The sequence below is a fragment of the Kogia breviceps genome, chromosome 11 (assembly GCF_026419965.1).
Source record: "Kogia breviceps isolate mKogBre1 chromosome 11, mKogBre1 haplotype 1, whole genome shotgun sequence".
Lineage (NCBI taxonomy): Eukaryota > Metazoa > Chordata > Mammalia > Artiodactyla > Physeteridae > Kogia > Kogia breviceps.
The window spans coordinates 10,626,997-10,643,112 of NC_081320.1; the positions used below are offsets into that span (position 1 = coordinate 10,626,997).

The window sequence follows — 16,116 nt, forward strand, 5'->3', positions numbered from 1 at the left end:
GGTGGAACACACCAGCCCTTCCTTCCACCACCTCGTTCCCCTCACTGGTGCTGGGTGTGAGTTCCCCTTCGTTCTTCATGCCGGGTGGGCGTGGAGGCTCAGTGACCCACCGGGTCCCACTGATCGTTGAGGCTGGGGTATAGGGGGATCAGGGGGCCACTAGCCCTGTTTTCTACTACCTCATTCAGTCTTGCTGCTGCCAGGGGCTGGGCAGGTTCAGCTTCCCGCTAAGCCTTCCCGGCTGGCCTGAGGTGGGGGAAGTGAGGGCTGACTCACTCTGACTTGTTCTGTTTCATTGCTTGTCAGCATTGGGTGGAGGTGGGGGCTGGGCCCGCTGATACATGGTGTGTATGTGTGTGTGTAGTGGCGACTCACCCTGCCTGGTACCACCTCCATGCTGCATAGTCAAGGTGGAGCATCAGCTGTCTCTGGGGCCCTGGAGGTGGGGGGAATCACAGCGCCATCTGTTTCCACCGGGCAGGGCCTGGGAGATCAGCTCCCTGCCTCACCTGCCAGTACCACCTGAGTGGTTTCAGAGCACCAGCCACCCGTGCTGGGCAGCGTGCAGTGTTCAGCTGGAGTAGGGTGGGTATGGCCAAAAGGCTTTCTGTTGGGGGCCCCCGTTCCCCAGTCCTTTAGCTAAAGAGAACAGCTTTCCTTGGAGCGTTTTCTCTCTGCCTGTTGGAGATCACGTTGCAGGCCTCTGCAGTGCCCTGGCCGGGGTGTACGGAGGGTAATGAGCAAACCGGGGAACTCGCCACCCTGTCGTTCTTCAAGCCCCGTGGTCCCCAGGCAGCCCCCGCTCTTTCCCCTCTCAGTCCTGCCAGCTTAGTTGTAAAAAGGAGGACCTGAGGGAGTAGGGTGACCCCACCTTCATGGAGCTAAAAAATCTGTGTCTTCTTTTGACTGTTTATGATTGGTATTGATTGGCTCTGGTTGCAAAGTACTACTCCGAATTTTAGAAATCACCTCTTTCACCCTTTATTTTTATTCTCTATATGGAATAGTAGGTTTTTAATGTCAGGAAGCGGTTTAACAGTAACCCTAGCCAGTTTCTTCAGGTACTCACTGCAGTATCTATTGTTGTGATTTCCCCTGGTGATGTGCCCTCAGAGGGTACACACCGTGCCACCCTCGAACGCACTGCCTGAAAATGTATGCGTGACACAAGTCTGATTCCACATGCCGTAAGGGAACTTCTCATCAGGAAAATGGTAAGTCCTGTAGTTCTGTGTGATTGGACTCTAAGGCCAGGAGAAGGATCAATCATCCACTGATTTGTCTTGGTTCGTATTTAGGGCCTTTGTGGTATTAGATTTCTAGATAGACATATGCACATAATTGCCGGTTGAATGCTCGAGTGTCTTGATGGCCTTGCTTCCTGACCTACTTGAAAACCACTGAATTGGAGCACTTGCCCAGTGCCCGAGTCTCTGCACGCCCCTGGTCTGTGGTCACCCTGCTTGTGTTGGATGGGACTCCCAGTGGGCCAGCAGCCCCTCCCACCTCCCACACTGGAGTCCAGTGGGTCTTCATTCCTCCTTTGTTGGGTCAGCCTCAGCCTCAGTCTGTTCCTCCTGTGACACAATTTCCATCTGCTTTCACCTTCTGGTCACTGTCCTCTGGTCATTCTGCTTGGTCAGTGGCCAGGACCCGTGCCGGGGCATGTGACCTAAGACTGCTTTCCTTCTCTGTGGAGGTCCTGTGGACCCAAAGCGAACGTCTGTCCTTCAAGACCCGGCCGCCTTGGTCCTGGGCCGCGTCGGGCACCGGGCTGTGAGCACCGTGCCGCCGACCCTGCTCTGCAGGCACAGAACAGGGCCTGCCATTCCTTCCTGTTGTAGGAAATGCTGACAGAAACGTATGTGCAGAGGGCTCATCATGGCGCTTTTGGATACCAACCGGAAAAGTATTGGCAGTCCACGTGGTATGGGAAAACCTCTACAGTAGCCAGACTGTGGTGCTGTCTTCTAATGATGTGAAAAAGAATAATCGCACGGAAAATGCTCCTGGTATAATGTCCAATTTAAAAAGGTTACAGAGTCCCTGGCGACATCCTAGTGTCATAGTCTGTTTGTGCTGCTGTAGTAAAAATACCACAGATTGGGTGGCTCCAATCATAAACATTTGTCTCACAGTTTTGGAAGCTGGAGGTCTGAGGTCAAGGTGCCGCCACAGTCCGGCTCTGGTGGGGGTCCCCCTTCCTAGCTGGCAGGTGGCCACCTTCTCGCTGTCCTCATATGATGGAAGGACGGCAAGCTAGCTCCTTGACCTCCTCTTACAAGGGTACTAATCCCATTCATGAGGGCTCCACCATCATGACCTAATCACCTCCCAAAGGCCCCACCTACCAAGTACCATCACACTGGGGAAGAGATTTTAGCATCAGAGTTTTGTGGTGGACATGAACGTGTACTCCATGACATATAATTTGGTATCAAGAAGTTTATAAGCATAACAAGAAGATTAGAAGGAAAATATATCAAAATGTTAATAGTGAATATTTTTGTATTCAACTTACAGGTAGTCTTACCCGTTTTTGTTGTTGTTGTATATGGAAAATCATCATGGCTAGCATTTATAATAGAATAAATTTAATAAGTAATGTATATTTAAATTTTTCTCTTAACGTGAATCTTTATTTGTGGCGTGCACAGCAGCTTGTCACTGTGGCATGTACGATTTCAGTATTAACTTGCTCATATGATTTGGTATTAACTGTCACGCCCCTTATGATTTCATCCAGATGAGATCAAGCTTTTGGCCCATCACCATGAGTACTTTGATGGACATTAGCCTCCTCATTTACTCTTTTGGAGTCCGCCTCTTATTTTAGCAAAGTGAGCATTTGACTGTAAAACATCTTCATCTGGCAGGGTTACTGGTTGATTCAGTGCCCATGAGCTGCTACTACTGCCTTACCTGCAGGGCTGTGCATGGGTCTGGAGCAGGAGGATCTGGATGGCATCCGGCTGTTCTTCAGACCCATGAGTGACCTGGGCGGATCTGTTAGTCCCTCTGGGCTTTGGTTTCCTCATCCATCGGGTGGAGACAGAAGTGCTCACTTCCAAGGGTTGGGGGACTTCTGCATAAGCTACTGGGCAGAGAGCAGCTGGTAGGGACTCGGTCGCTATTTTCTTTGCTGTGCAGCGACCATCATGGCCACGGCAGGTCAGCAAGCATGACGTAATGAAATGTTCTTTTCTCCTTTCCATGGAAAGGAGCTGTCGTTTCAGAAGTTTAGGCAACTCACAGGGAAGCGAATTATCAGAAAATGCTACTATAATTCTAACCCTGCCAGGTCCCAGAACAAACAAACAAAAAAAGAAAATCTGTTCTAAAAACTGGCCTGGGAGGTCCAAATCACGCCTCACCTGCCTGTGAACCCGTATATCACCCTGAGAAGGAACCTTGGTGAATCTTTAGACCGTGGAGAGACATCTGGAAACCCACACTGTGCCTGGCTCTGTCTGAAACGGGCCTGTGCTGGGGACACCTGTGGGAGACGGCCTATTGGATTTGGCAGAAACTTCACAGAAGTTCAAGACGTGTGTTTGGAGCAAGAATGGTCTGGAGACATAAGACATAGGCTGAACTACTTTTTCCTGCAATCAGAAGTTTTTGCACCTTTTTTTCAAAATAAAAGTTATTTTGCTTGTGGATTTAACATTAGAAATATTCATTGCCTGACTAGAATCAAGAATTTTAAAACAGCTTTAAAATTTTTTTTTCCTTCTCCCTGAGGAAATTCTGCTCCTTTGGCCATCGTTAAATTTTGGTTTTTGCTTCTGAGTGAGCAGATCGTGAATCCTTGGGAACTTTTGCTTCACACACTGTGGGCTGACCAATGCCAGCAGTCAGTACAAACATTTCCCTGGTGCACGAGTTGAAGCCCAGTTTATAAGAGGCTGGCCTTCGTGGTTTTAAGTATTTGCTTAGGATGAGTTGATATTCCCAGTGTCCTGTGGGAAACCCAAATTCACTTTGCATTTCCTCTGTTCTCTACCCTGGACCAGATCCCCACAGCTTATGAGTAGAGTTGTGGTTCAACCAGACGGTGATGAAGCAGACCAGCTCCTGGGAGGGGGCTGCTTGGCCACGTGTGCCCGCAGGCCAGGAGTGAGGGCCGTTCAAGGCCCTGTCTGGTTGGTGCTGGAGCCTGGGCCTTGAACCTGGGCCTTCGGCACGGGTGTCTGGCTCTCTGCACAGGGCACCATGCTACTTTTTCTTTTTGTTCTTTTTTCTTTTTTTTTTTTTTTGGCTGTACGCGGGCCTCTCACTGCCGTGGCCTCTCCCATTGCGCAGGCTCAGCGGCCATGGCTCACGGGCCCAGCCGCTCCACGGCACGTGGGATCTTCCGGGACCGGGGCACGAACCCACGTCCCCTGCATCGGCAGGCGGACTCTCAACCACTGCGCCACCAGGGAAGCCCAGATGCTGCTTTTAGTTTGGGTTTCACGGCCCTTCCTTAGGTGTGAAAATGGTTTTGGAGCTAAAATTTCTAAAAAATGGACTCAACCATTTCAGTCCAAGAGGGTGTATGTGTTAAAATTAAAACTGGTTCGACACAATAATTCTCGACTATGTGAGTCGCTCTGGGAACTTTTTTTTCCCAGAGAAAGTCACGTCCTGGACCAGAGCGTGGATCCCACTCCAGTTCCTAAAACATTTCGATGTAAGTGATTTATAGATTTGGTGAGTGATTTGAGACTTCTTTAACAGAAGCTTGCTTATGTGGAAGGGACCTGTTTTTCTCTTGCAAACGTGTGTCGGGGTCAGGGCGTGCACGTATGGGGTGAGAGCCACACTTGACAACCTTAGTTTGGGTGAGTTTGCCGGGGAAGAGGCTAAAAGAAGGTTTCTTATTTGTTTTTTCCCTTGAGAAATTTTTTAATGCCGAGTAGGCTAGAAGAGAATTCTGGATCTATGCTATGTTAGTGTATATTTGAATTCAGACCTCAGTTGCTAAACTGGTCAAAACCACTCGCCAACTTAAGGAAATGATTTGGTACGTGGCAGAACCACATATATTTGTTGATTTAAAGAGAATTCAGTGATATTTAAGGCAGCGGATGAGTGCCCGTGATTCTCTCTTTTGTCCTGTGGATTTTATCACTGGGCTCGTTTGAAGCTTAGAACTGGGTTTTCTCTGTAAGGAAAGCCTGACACATACCATACACCATGCTTCGTTTTCTCTCCGGTCCTTTTTTCTGATAGCTTGATAGGAATTGCTGGAGTGGAAGGTTCCAGCAGGTGACCCAGGCCAGTCTTGGTCTTTCCTCTGAGGCTGCCGTCCAGTCCCCGGGGCAAGTCCCTCCACCTGCCTGGGGACCAGTGTCCTCCTGAACTGGGAGGGTGTTGCGGCCAGTCTGCAGCGGTCAGAGCACTGAAGGGTATCCAGTGTGGGCGGGGTGGGAGTTGCTCTAGACTGGAAGGACCCTGTCGAGTCGGTATTGCACAGTGGTTTTTCTCAGCGCGGGGGTAAGCAAACTGTTGCACCCAGGATCTGAGCCCATGAGATGGTAGAGCTTGGCCAGCAGCTGTGTCTCTGGAGGGGAAAGGACATCAGGAGGAAGAGGAAGAACCTGAGAACCTGAGCAGATAAAAAGACCTTTGATACCACCAGAGCAGACATCTTTCAGTGCAGAATTCTACACATCTGACACTTGTATTTGCCCCAAGGCAGTGACTCTAACTTCCATTCTTTTCCTGTGTTGGGGGTGGGACATGGCACAGCCATGGACAGAACATTTCTGTGGTTTGCAGAGAAGGCCTAGGATCTGCAGCCCCCCACCCCCTGAATTGCCGTGTCGTGCGCGGAGTTTAGGTGGTGGCTTGAACGAGGTCGGTACAGGCTGGTCAGTGGATGAAGGAACTTGGGCTCCAACCATCTTTCTGATTGATGGCTCACAATACCAGTCAGATTCTCTGCTCGCTTTAGCCTTTTGGTTTTCTTATTTTTCACCCAGCGTTCAGTTCTTACACTTCTTTTTATCATTGAGTTTCCTACAAAAGGTTTTGGGGCTGTGTTCACCTGTGTCCCTTTCAGCATAAACGTGCTCTCCAGATGCACAAGCTTTGTGAGTTTTTTAGGGACAAGTCAGACAGCCCAACTGCAACAGACATATGTCTTGAGGCCAAATATTTAAGGTATCAAATGTCCAAACACAGTGATTCCGTCCTTGTGATTATGCAAAATAGTGTCTGGAATTGAGGTGTAATGTTTTCCCTCTTGATAACGATGTGGGATAAAAAGAGGCAGCTGCCTCTTGTGAATTTGTTTTAAGTGGGAAGCTTTCATTATGCCTCCTCCCTTCTGGTGTGTTATCAGTCACCATATATATGCGTTCACAGATGAGCACTTCACTTAGTGCGTTGCCAGTATACATTTTAACTGCATAAATAAAATTACAGGCTTTTACACGTCTTAATTGGAAAGCTGTTTTGGATGTAGCTTTTCAGGATTCTGTTTTTTGCCCCTTGCCTGGGTCTCCACTATCATTAGGACAAAATAACAGTGATGCTTAAGACCTTTGTGTGAACTAAGGAGAAGAGCTTTTTTTGTCACCTGTTTCCTGCCACCAGCGTTAAATTTTATAGAGGAAGCCACACACACTCTGTAATCAAAAATTTTTATATTTGTAGTTTAAATTCTCATTTCCTCCCCCACATCTGATTCTGGGCCAGGAACAACGGATGGTTACCGAAAGCTAGTAACTTCAGAATTGTTAACGCTTTATTTCTAAGGAACGGTCTTAAGTGAATTAACATGTAGAGTTGTATATTATTTATAACTTCCCTGGCTGTAACCACTTAGGCAGTCCCAATCCAGAATTCACTTCTAGACTACTTTGCATTAACCTTAACCACTTAAGTCTTAACCACTGCCGGGGTTACAGTTTAACCCCGGCAGTGGTTATAAGATGCCATGCTTCCACTGCAGGGGGTGAGGGTTCTATCCGTGGTCTGGGAACTAAGAAGCCCGCACGCCGCGTGATATAGCCAGAATGAAATCAAATAAAAGGTCTCCAAAAAGCATTTCTCTTTCTGTAGTTTTGCTGGAGTGAATAGTGAAATAAATTGTCTGGATTGGCATTTCCCTCCACTGTCAGTGGAAGGGTCATGAGGTTGGACTCGTTCTTCTGAGTAAGACGGCACAGGCACAGTCAAGTCCTCCGTGATATTCTGGAAGGAATCTAAGACTATGGAAGTAGAGACCCAGCTGTCCTGGAGACAGTGGGGCTAGTGGCAGTGCAGGGAAAGCAAGGAACAGTAGTGTCCCGTGTCCTGCTGCCCCCGGCCAGACCCACTGCAGACCCCAGCCCCACGCTGTTTAGAGCATCATGTTTCTGGAGCGTCCCGAGGGGGGGGTCAGAGTGTGGTGATGGAGGGCATTCCCAGGGCCCGTCATAAAGGCACGTGGAAGGAACTGGTTCCGGACCAGATTTGGGGCACGAGGTGGCAGTTGCATTGATTAAAAAGAGGGGTAATGACTGAGAGGGATCATAGATTGTCTTTGTAGCCCCAGGGGACAGAATCTAGATTGGGATCGGGGTTAGAAGAGAACATTCCAGTTCCCAGGAGGGAGAAGTTTGTAGCGCCTAATGCCTATCAGCGAGGACTGCAGTGCCTTAGGAAAAGGGGTGCACCAGGCCCAGGGCGGGCGACCAGGCGTCGTGGTGCAGAAGGCTCCTGCCAGGTCCCCCACCTGGCGAAAGCTGCTGGCTCCTGCCGTGACCCAGAGTTAGCTGGGTATGTCCTCGGACATAGACATAAAAACTCGGGATCTGGGTTTGCTCCTGGCCTTGGCTTCTAGAAAATATGCGTGTAGAGGACAGCTCAGGGGAGGTGGGTAACTAGGTCTTCTGAGGTTGAAGAAGGCATGACACATTCATCTTAATGCCTTTAGATTCATATTTTATTGTAGGATACAGTTAAGGTCAAAGGGGGAAGATACGGACACTAGTTTCCAGACTCGTACCCAGTTTCACAGCCTTGGTTTACTGGCAGTTTCCAAAGGGTCAGACTGGAAATTGATCAGAGCAGCTTATTTTGATTTTCTTACTCACGGCCACGTAAAAGCAGTGGGCAATACACATGGAAAGAGTAAGTGTGAAAACCCTGGCTACATCTCATTCGCTTTCTTAGTTTTGTTTTGTTTTTTTGTCCTAGCAGCTATTTATAAAGCACCGTCTTGAATTCCTGCCACTGCTCAGGCTTGACCCACGTGTGTACCAGGGAAAAGCAGGTTTAGGAACTTCATGAGTACTGATGCCGAATACTATCTCTTTATTTTATTTCTAATCCATTTCATTTTCATCCAGTGGTTCAGTGGAATTGATACAGTATTTATCAAAAAATAAAATGATGGAATTGAGAAATAATAGACCCAGAAGGGGAGGGGTGTGTGTGTGTGTGTGTGTGTAATTGGGTTCTTTTGCTTTCTGAGAACAGAGTTGAAGGTGATTTCTGATAGCATTTACTGCAGTCAGTAAATGACAGTAAATGACTGATAGTCAGTTGCTATCACGGCAGCGGCCCTCCTTCCCCTGTGGCTGGGAATTCTGGAGCTGCTGAGACAGCCCCGTCACTCAGGTGGGTTTCCTATGGAAACCTCGGCCAGCTTTCTGCTTGCTTCCTTTTTGTGAGCTGTGGCTAAATCTCAACTGATAAAGATACTTCTGAAGATAGCCCCTTAAGTAAGGAGCCTGTTGGGTTGAATAAACATCCCAGAATTTTTACTTCTCCAAATGAGTGTTGACCTTCACCGTGGCCACGTGCAGGAGCCGTGCTTCCTCCGAACATTTTTTGGAGCATCTTTTTTGGAATTGGTTTAGCCCTGTTTTCAGAGCCAACAAGGAAGTGGTCCTTCATGTCTTCTGGTTCAATCCAGAGTCTCCTCGGGGATAGAGATGGACAGCCCCGAAATGCCAGGAGGAGGGGCTGGCTTTCTGCCCCCACAGTCCCCGGTAAGTGCCGGGCAAAATGAGCACTTATTTGCCTGACTATTACGTTCTGTGGTGTGTTTAAAATAAAAACAATAATTTCTTCAAAGTTATACATTCCACGTCTCTTCAGGGACCAAGACACCCTTTCTCAGCTCTGAGTTGAATATTGATTCAGAGCTCAGTTCATGTTGATTAGTTGAAAATCTAATCTCAATTCTACCCCAGTATTTGTAAGCTCACCGAACCTCTGAAAACAGTATGGAGTGAAATGTTGCCGTGGATTTTCGTTTGGTTTCTGGTTCTGCACTTGAAGCTCCAGTAGTGATGTGCTGGGAACGCAAACAGCCGCTGGCCCTGGGACGTGAGAGCATCCTGTCCCCGAGGATGATTGCAGTGGTGTGAGCGCATGTGTAAGACACGGTCTCACCGCCCCCAGGATGCTTCTCGCCATCGGCACAGCAGCCCGGCCGGGCGTGGGAAGATGGCGGCGAACGTCAGAATGTGACCTCAGCTCCTTTGAACACCTGCCCATCGGAACAGTGGGGTGGAAGCGGTTGGACGTTCAGGAAAAATCAGAAGGTTTGGCTTGACTGATGTGGAGCTCATTATGCATCGACAATCTCGTTTTTGTAAATTTTCCCACTCTCACTGGCGGTGCTACAGAAAGCCCTTTCCGAAAGCCTCAGCCTGATTTCACTATCAGCCACTTAACCACGATATTAATTTTTTTTCAATCGCTGAGCTTTTAAGATTTGGAATTACCCTCTGGGCTGGAAACTAGTTTTGTAGCTGAACCACAACGGTCTGTTAATGCGATACTGCACATCGTTCAGTAACTCGAGTTCTTTGGCGTTGAAAAAAATGTCCTCCTTTCTACCCACCCGGCACACTGGTATAGATTAATCAGAGACCTCGTGGTTTTTTTGGTTTGGGGTTTCTTTTTTTCCTATAGGAAATCAGGTTACCTGAAATGGTAGATTCTGAATTGCTAGATTTCAGAAAACTCTAGCATTGTTTCCAAGAGTTTTGATGAAAATTCAACTAACATAGCGCACTTTTGACAGAATTGCCTGTGTCTGACACAGTTGCATTCCAAAGTTTTGATTAGTGGCTTTGGTTAGAAAATCTGGGCCCAGCAAGTTCCCCAGCTCAGAATGGTGCTTACAGGATCGGAGCCGGCCTTGTGTGGACTTCTGGTTACAGCTTTGGAGTAGTAGCTTTACATTAAGAGCTGTTTATACTTCACTGTGCCTTTTCCTCTTCCCTCCCCTCCCCTCTCCCATTTTAGCACCAGGTTTATGGCATGAAATGCTTTCTTAAATGCTGAAACTACATTTTCTGTGGGTGAAAATGTACCTCATCACAGTTTCCCCTTTGAAGTTCTTACGTTTATGTAAAATTGCCTTAGTTAAAAATGTGATCTAAGTAATAAGAGCTTTTGTTTCAAATAAAGACCCATTTTATTGATCAGGTATCAATAATTGCGGCTGTTAAGCACATTGCAGAGAGCATAATAAAATGTTTATGTTTGATGCTTATCTGTCTTACAGGCTAGAGATATAAATGTAAATGATCTTTTTGATAAGTGGATTATATTAGCATGGGAGCAGGCTGACTGAGTATCTAGAAAGGATTGTAAGAGTGAGGGTGTGTTTTTTGAGTATCCCCTGCCCTTGAACCCCACCAGCTCCAGGTTCGCCTTCGGAAGACCGAGCCACGGATCCCTTCCGCATCGTGGTGGTTCATGCTCTGGGTCACTGTGGGGCAAAATTCAGCAAACTGGTGATACAGGGAATAAAAGCCTTAATTCTGGCTCCGACCAGTGCCGCCATGGGGCCGACAAGCAAATTCTCAGGTCAGCCAGACCCCATTCTTAGTCCTGCTAGGTTCTCACGTGACATGAGACCACGTGTGATGGACGCCAACATTAAACTGGTGATGAAGTTAAGGAAAAGCCCCCGGCCCTCCCCTCGCCACCAAAAGGAGATATTTTGTTACTTGAGAAATAATCTTTGACATTTAGGTGGCAAAAATCCACTGTATTAACTGAGATTAAGGCCACCCTTTTAAAATATAGGAATAGGATGCCTTTGAAAATACTCACAATAGAATTTTTATCTTACGATCTTACCTTAAAACCAATACTCTCTGTATTTATGGGCTAGGTTTTATTGCAGGGTGAATGTTGGTCATTAACTTTAGGTTTATTCAAGGAATAAGAACAGTATTTGCTTCTCAAAAAACTCCCAATTCTTAAAGCCAAGTGGTGATAGCTGCTGTGTTAAGAGTAGTCCAGACACATCAGTCTCCTTTGCAAACGTTAATTTATATTGTATGTTACTATTCTATAGAAAGTTCAAAATTATATATATATATGTGTATATATATATATATATATATATATATATATATATATATATATATACCTAAGCACAGTTGCTAGCTCTCTTACTGATCTGTTTCTTCAGTTAGTGTATGCTAAGTCTGGTCTAACCAATTATCTTTGGCTAATACAACTCTCCCGACTCCTGAATGTTCTCCAGAGACACAGGTCTGGGCCCCAGAACTGATCTGTGGTTTCTTCCTCCTGCTCAGGATTTCTCAGGGCCTGGTCTGTGGACCGTCCGCACCAGGAGTTTGCAAGAGTACAGCCTCCAGGGCCTCACTGCCAGACCACGGGGATGTGTTTCTCTCTGTGCATTTATTGAAGCTAGCGGTTAGAACTCTTCTTTCTGTAGAAGAAACATGTGCTTATCTTCTTCCCCCATGAACAGCAGGGCATTTCTCTCTCAGATGAACAAGTTGGATCGGGTCCCCAAGGTTCCTCATGTCCCCAGCTGCTGGCCAGGCTGGCGCAGAGTCACTGGGTGCTCATTTTGATGTGCACGGGCTCCAGTCGTGGTGCTTCTGGCCGTCAGCCCTCCCGTGAGCCAGACAGAACTTTCTAAACCACGTAGGTAAGTGAAGGGTGTTAAATAGAATTCAGTAGACTTCACCTGCAGGTGGGGGGAAATTAACCGGGGGAGTGAACTTCCTTTTGTGTTATAAGAATACATGGTATGAGTATCCTTGTCCAGAAGAAGTTTATCATTTAGTTGCAGTTTAGCATTTAATCTGCAGGCATGTAAGCTGCTCGTGAGGGCAGGGCTTGGGCGTGTTTGGTTGCTGTACCCAGACCATCTCCTGAGCAGCGTCTGGCTCATGGGCATTCATACTCATTGGGTAAATTAGTGAGTATCTTGATGTACTAAACTTTGGGTAACTTGCCAACAGTTTTTTTTTTTTTTTTTTTTTTTTTTTGCGGTATGCGGGCCTCTCACCGTTGTGGCCTCTCCCGTTGCGGAGCACAGGCTCCGGACGCGCAGGCCCAGCGGCCACGGCTCACGGGCCCAGCCGCTCCGCGACATGCGGGATCCTCCCGGACCGGGGCACGAACCCGCGCCTCCTGCATCGGCAGGCGGACTCTCAACCACTGCGCCACCAGGGAAGCCCTTGCCAACAGTTTTTACCAGTGTGTCATCTTTGTAAAATACGCAGTCTAGATTTCACAGATTCTCTTTGGATAATTGGCATTTTCTGCATTTCTGACTCTAGGGTTGAAGGCAGATTTAGTCTCTCGAAGAGAGCCAAGTGTAGTGAGAAAAGAGTGGGGCTCTGGAGCCGGGGAGAGGTGGGCGACGGGTTCTGAGCCGACCACGTGGCATTCTGTGCGCTGCTCTGGTCACTTGTATGTGTGGATACACGCGTCTCCCTGAGCTAACGCTGCAGGTGATGACCGCAGTGATCAGGCTAAGAAAAGAGGCTTTCCTTTCCCTCCGGGGTGAGTTAACTTTGTAACAACAGCTGCTAAAGTCAGGGAAAGAGCACTTGATTGGCTGATAGTATAAAAAGATAGTAATGATTTGGTACCGCTGATGGACAAAATCCTTAAAGCACTGCAAACCCAGGAGAAGGGGGTGAACTATTACAGACCACTTGGCATCACATATACCCTGAAATTCTGTTTTCTGCCGGTTTAGCTACTTAAAATTTAGTGTTAATAGGCTTGTACAGAGTAACGATAGGATTCGTGACAGAGGTACAGCCAAGGCAGTTTTCTGTGTGGTTGGAGGGGTATTCGGGGGACACGGCCTGGCTTATCCCAAAAGTTTCCTGTCGTAAGCCTTTGTGCTTGTCACCAGGCATCCTTGGGGAATCTCCCCTCTGGCTCGTTGCCAGCACAGATGATTCTGGAGAGGATGCACGTGTATTCTTTGTTCGGTGCCCCACACCTGTGCACACGCGCACACACACGATGCCCTGCCTCTCAGACTTTGTGGGATTGTCGTTCATGTCTCTTGGGTGAGGGCCCGGGAGACAGAGAAGTTGGGGCAAGGGGTTGAGGAGACTTGGTAAAAACTCAAAAAATAGTTCACTTTTAAGTGTTTTTGTAGACCTAGGAACCAACGTCACTTTTATTTGTAATGATAAATAAAACTCTTAATACAACATACAAAAAAATTTTTTTTTACAAAAATACAAAACAGGAAGCTATATTCATGTTATGGCAAAATCTAAGCACAATAGGTGCTTAAATTTTTCGCTGTGGTTAAAACGTAACAACACGTGTGTTTAATTGCCAGTAGAGTGTGCTCCTTTTAACAGGAAGTTAGCGTAAGCTGTATGTGAATAGCAGTTGAAATCCAATAATCTCATCTCTTTTCCTGTTACCCGTGTTACCCAGCTGTTCTCTGAGTGTGGAGAACACTTTTCCTCGTGGTACTTGGAGAATATCGTCTTCCTGATGCTCGGTGGGATCTTTGGACAGCTCACATTTTTGTGCTCCATTTTTGGCCATCACGTGGCTTTGAAATGGGCCCGTTAACCAAGGGCTGAATGTACTGGGTGTGGGTGGGAGTGACAGCTTAATGAAAGGGTGAACCTCCCTCTTGTTTCTCCTTTCAAAAAAGCCTTTGCTCTTACACCCAAAACATTTCCTTTCTCCATGTGGTGTTTGCAGACTTGAGCCCATCTTTCCTGGCTGCATTAATATCAAAACAAAACATGCAATTATGCTTTAATTTGGCCCCTTGGTGGCACTTGTGCAGGCTGGCTGTGTATCACTGCACCTCCTTCCATGGAAACAGGCTCATTCATTTCTCAAGTTTTCACTGACTTTGCTTTGAATACAACCATTCCATATTCCTCGATGACGTGTGACATTTTCCTAGGAATTTTACCTTGCCTTAAGATCAAAATATAATAGTTATTTTACGGATGGCCTAAATTTTTACACTCTCATATGTTTCGAGGCTATTTCTTGGGCGGCATCGATTGTGGCGTTGTTGTGTTAGTTTGCCTTCTCGAAATGGAAGTATGTAATTGACTGGCCAGGAGATTTTTTAATTTGGCAATTCTGAATCTCCAGTTGTTGTTGAAAATTAAATTACTCTGTATTCCTTATTCATGAACCAGAGTTAACGTAGCAGAGCCTGCCACCATAATCTCGAATGCATGATTGTAGCTCTTGAAGTTAGGGAGCGTCCCAAAACATGAAAGCATGTGTGAGATGGGCTTGCTTCTAGAAACTGACCTTTGGAACTTTCTAAATGATCTATGGAAAACAATGTGATTTTTGTTCTGTTTGTTCTGATGCAGCTTCCATGAGGCAGTCTCAGGCTGTACCTGCAGATATGCGTCCGGAGATATGGATTGCGCAAGAGTTGCGGCGTATTGGAGACGAATTTAATGCATATTACCCAAGGAGGGTAATGATGTTTTCTTTACCCCCTTTCTCCCTCACACCCTACCTCTCCCTGCCATTTAAAAAAAAAAAAAAAAAAGAAAAGAAAAGACTGGTAATAATCCTGTGATTATTCTGGAAATGAGTGATATTACCTATGTGTGACCCACCATTCTTCCTCCTTTCCCATTTTCCATTTGCTTTATGGCTGAATGTAAGTGGCGGCCATTAGACAAAATCTGAGGCTGACCAAGGGATGGTAGGAGCACAAACCTTAAACCCTCCGTGCTTGAAACAAAAGGGATTATGTATATGCTTTGAAATATTCCCGTATAAATATTAACATAGTCTTCAAGTCAGAGAGGGAGTTTCAGCCCTCCCTGGAGACAGTTTGGGTCAAAAGTAAAGAAATTTTTAAATTTCCATCTTCACTCAGCCAAAGGGAATGATGCCAGATCTACAGTAAAAGTCTCCCCCTGTGATTTGCCAGGCGGTGAGTCAGAGCAGGGAAGCCTCTGTGTCATTCCAGCCCCCACTGCTGTCGTTGGTGTTCATTTATTGAAGTGTATTAGGAGGCCAATAATTAATAGCCTGTAACTTGGGGTATAAAAATTTTAGACCTCGGGCTTCCCTGGTGGCACAGTGGTTGAGAACCCGCCTGCGGATGCAGGGGACACGGGTTCGTGCCCCGGTCCCGGAAGATCCCACATGTCGCGGGGCGGCTGGGCCCGTGAGCCATGGCCACTGAGCCTGTGTGTCTGGAGCCTGTGCTCTGCAATGGGAGAGGCCACAGCAGTGAGAGGCCCATGTACCGCAAAAAAAAAAATTTTACACTTCAAATTGAGTGCCCCTGGGATTTTTTTTTTTTTTTTTTTTTTTTTTTGCGGTATGCGGGCCTCTCACTGTTGTGGCCTCTCCCATTGCGGAGCACAGGCTCCGGACGCACAGGCCCAGCGGCCATGGCTCACGGGCTCAGTCGCTCCGCGGCATGTGGGATCTTCCCGGACCAGGGCACGAACCCGTGTCTCCTGCATCGGCAGGCGGATTCTCAACCACTGCGCCACCGGGGAAGCCCCGCCCCTGGGATTTTTGAGGTGTGCTGTTGGGTAAAAAAAAAAAAAAATTCAGCCTTAGATCTTACTCCGCAAGCACAGAGTGTATTTTGTTTTGCCCAGTGGCGATATATGTTACCATTTGGACACCTTATTCCCATGGAAGACATTTTAAAATGTGTAGGGTTTAACTCAGGGAGTTAGGCTCTTATGAGCATGTGTGACTACTTCCTGTAGGGGTACCACCAGCAAATGTGTGAGAGAATGTGATTTTGGCTTGCTTATTACCTATTTTCTGGCAATCATGTATGAAGGTATTTCTGTTGATTTATCGAAAAGGAAGTACTTAACAATTATTTTCTACAAAATAAGATTTAATATCATTCTTTCTTAC

General features: G+C 46.9%; 1 protein-coding gene across 9 annotated transcripts in view; it reads left to right on the forward strand.

Moving 5' to 3' along the window:
• Positions 1 to 16,116, forward strand: part of BCL2L11 (BCL2 like 11) — a 46,690-nt gene that overhangs the window by 14,103 nt on the left and 16,471 nt on the right. For 7 of the 9 annotated variants that reach the window (XM_067007227.1, XM_059079686.2, XM_059079681.2 and 4 more), the window contains one exon: positions 14,586 to 14,695. The exons of the other annotated variants lie outside the window; for them this stretch is intronic. In XM_067007227.1, coding sequence (XP_066863328.1) covers positions 14,586 to 14,695 — 110 coding nt within the window. The remainder of the gene's footprint in view (positions 1 to 14,585; positions 14,696 to 16,116) is intronic. 9 annotated transcript variants of the gene reach the window in all.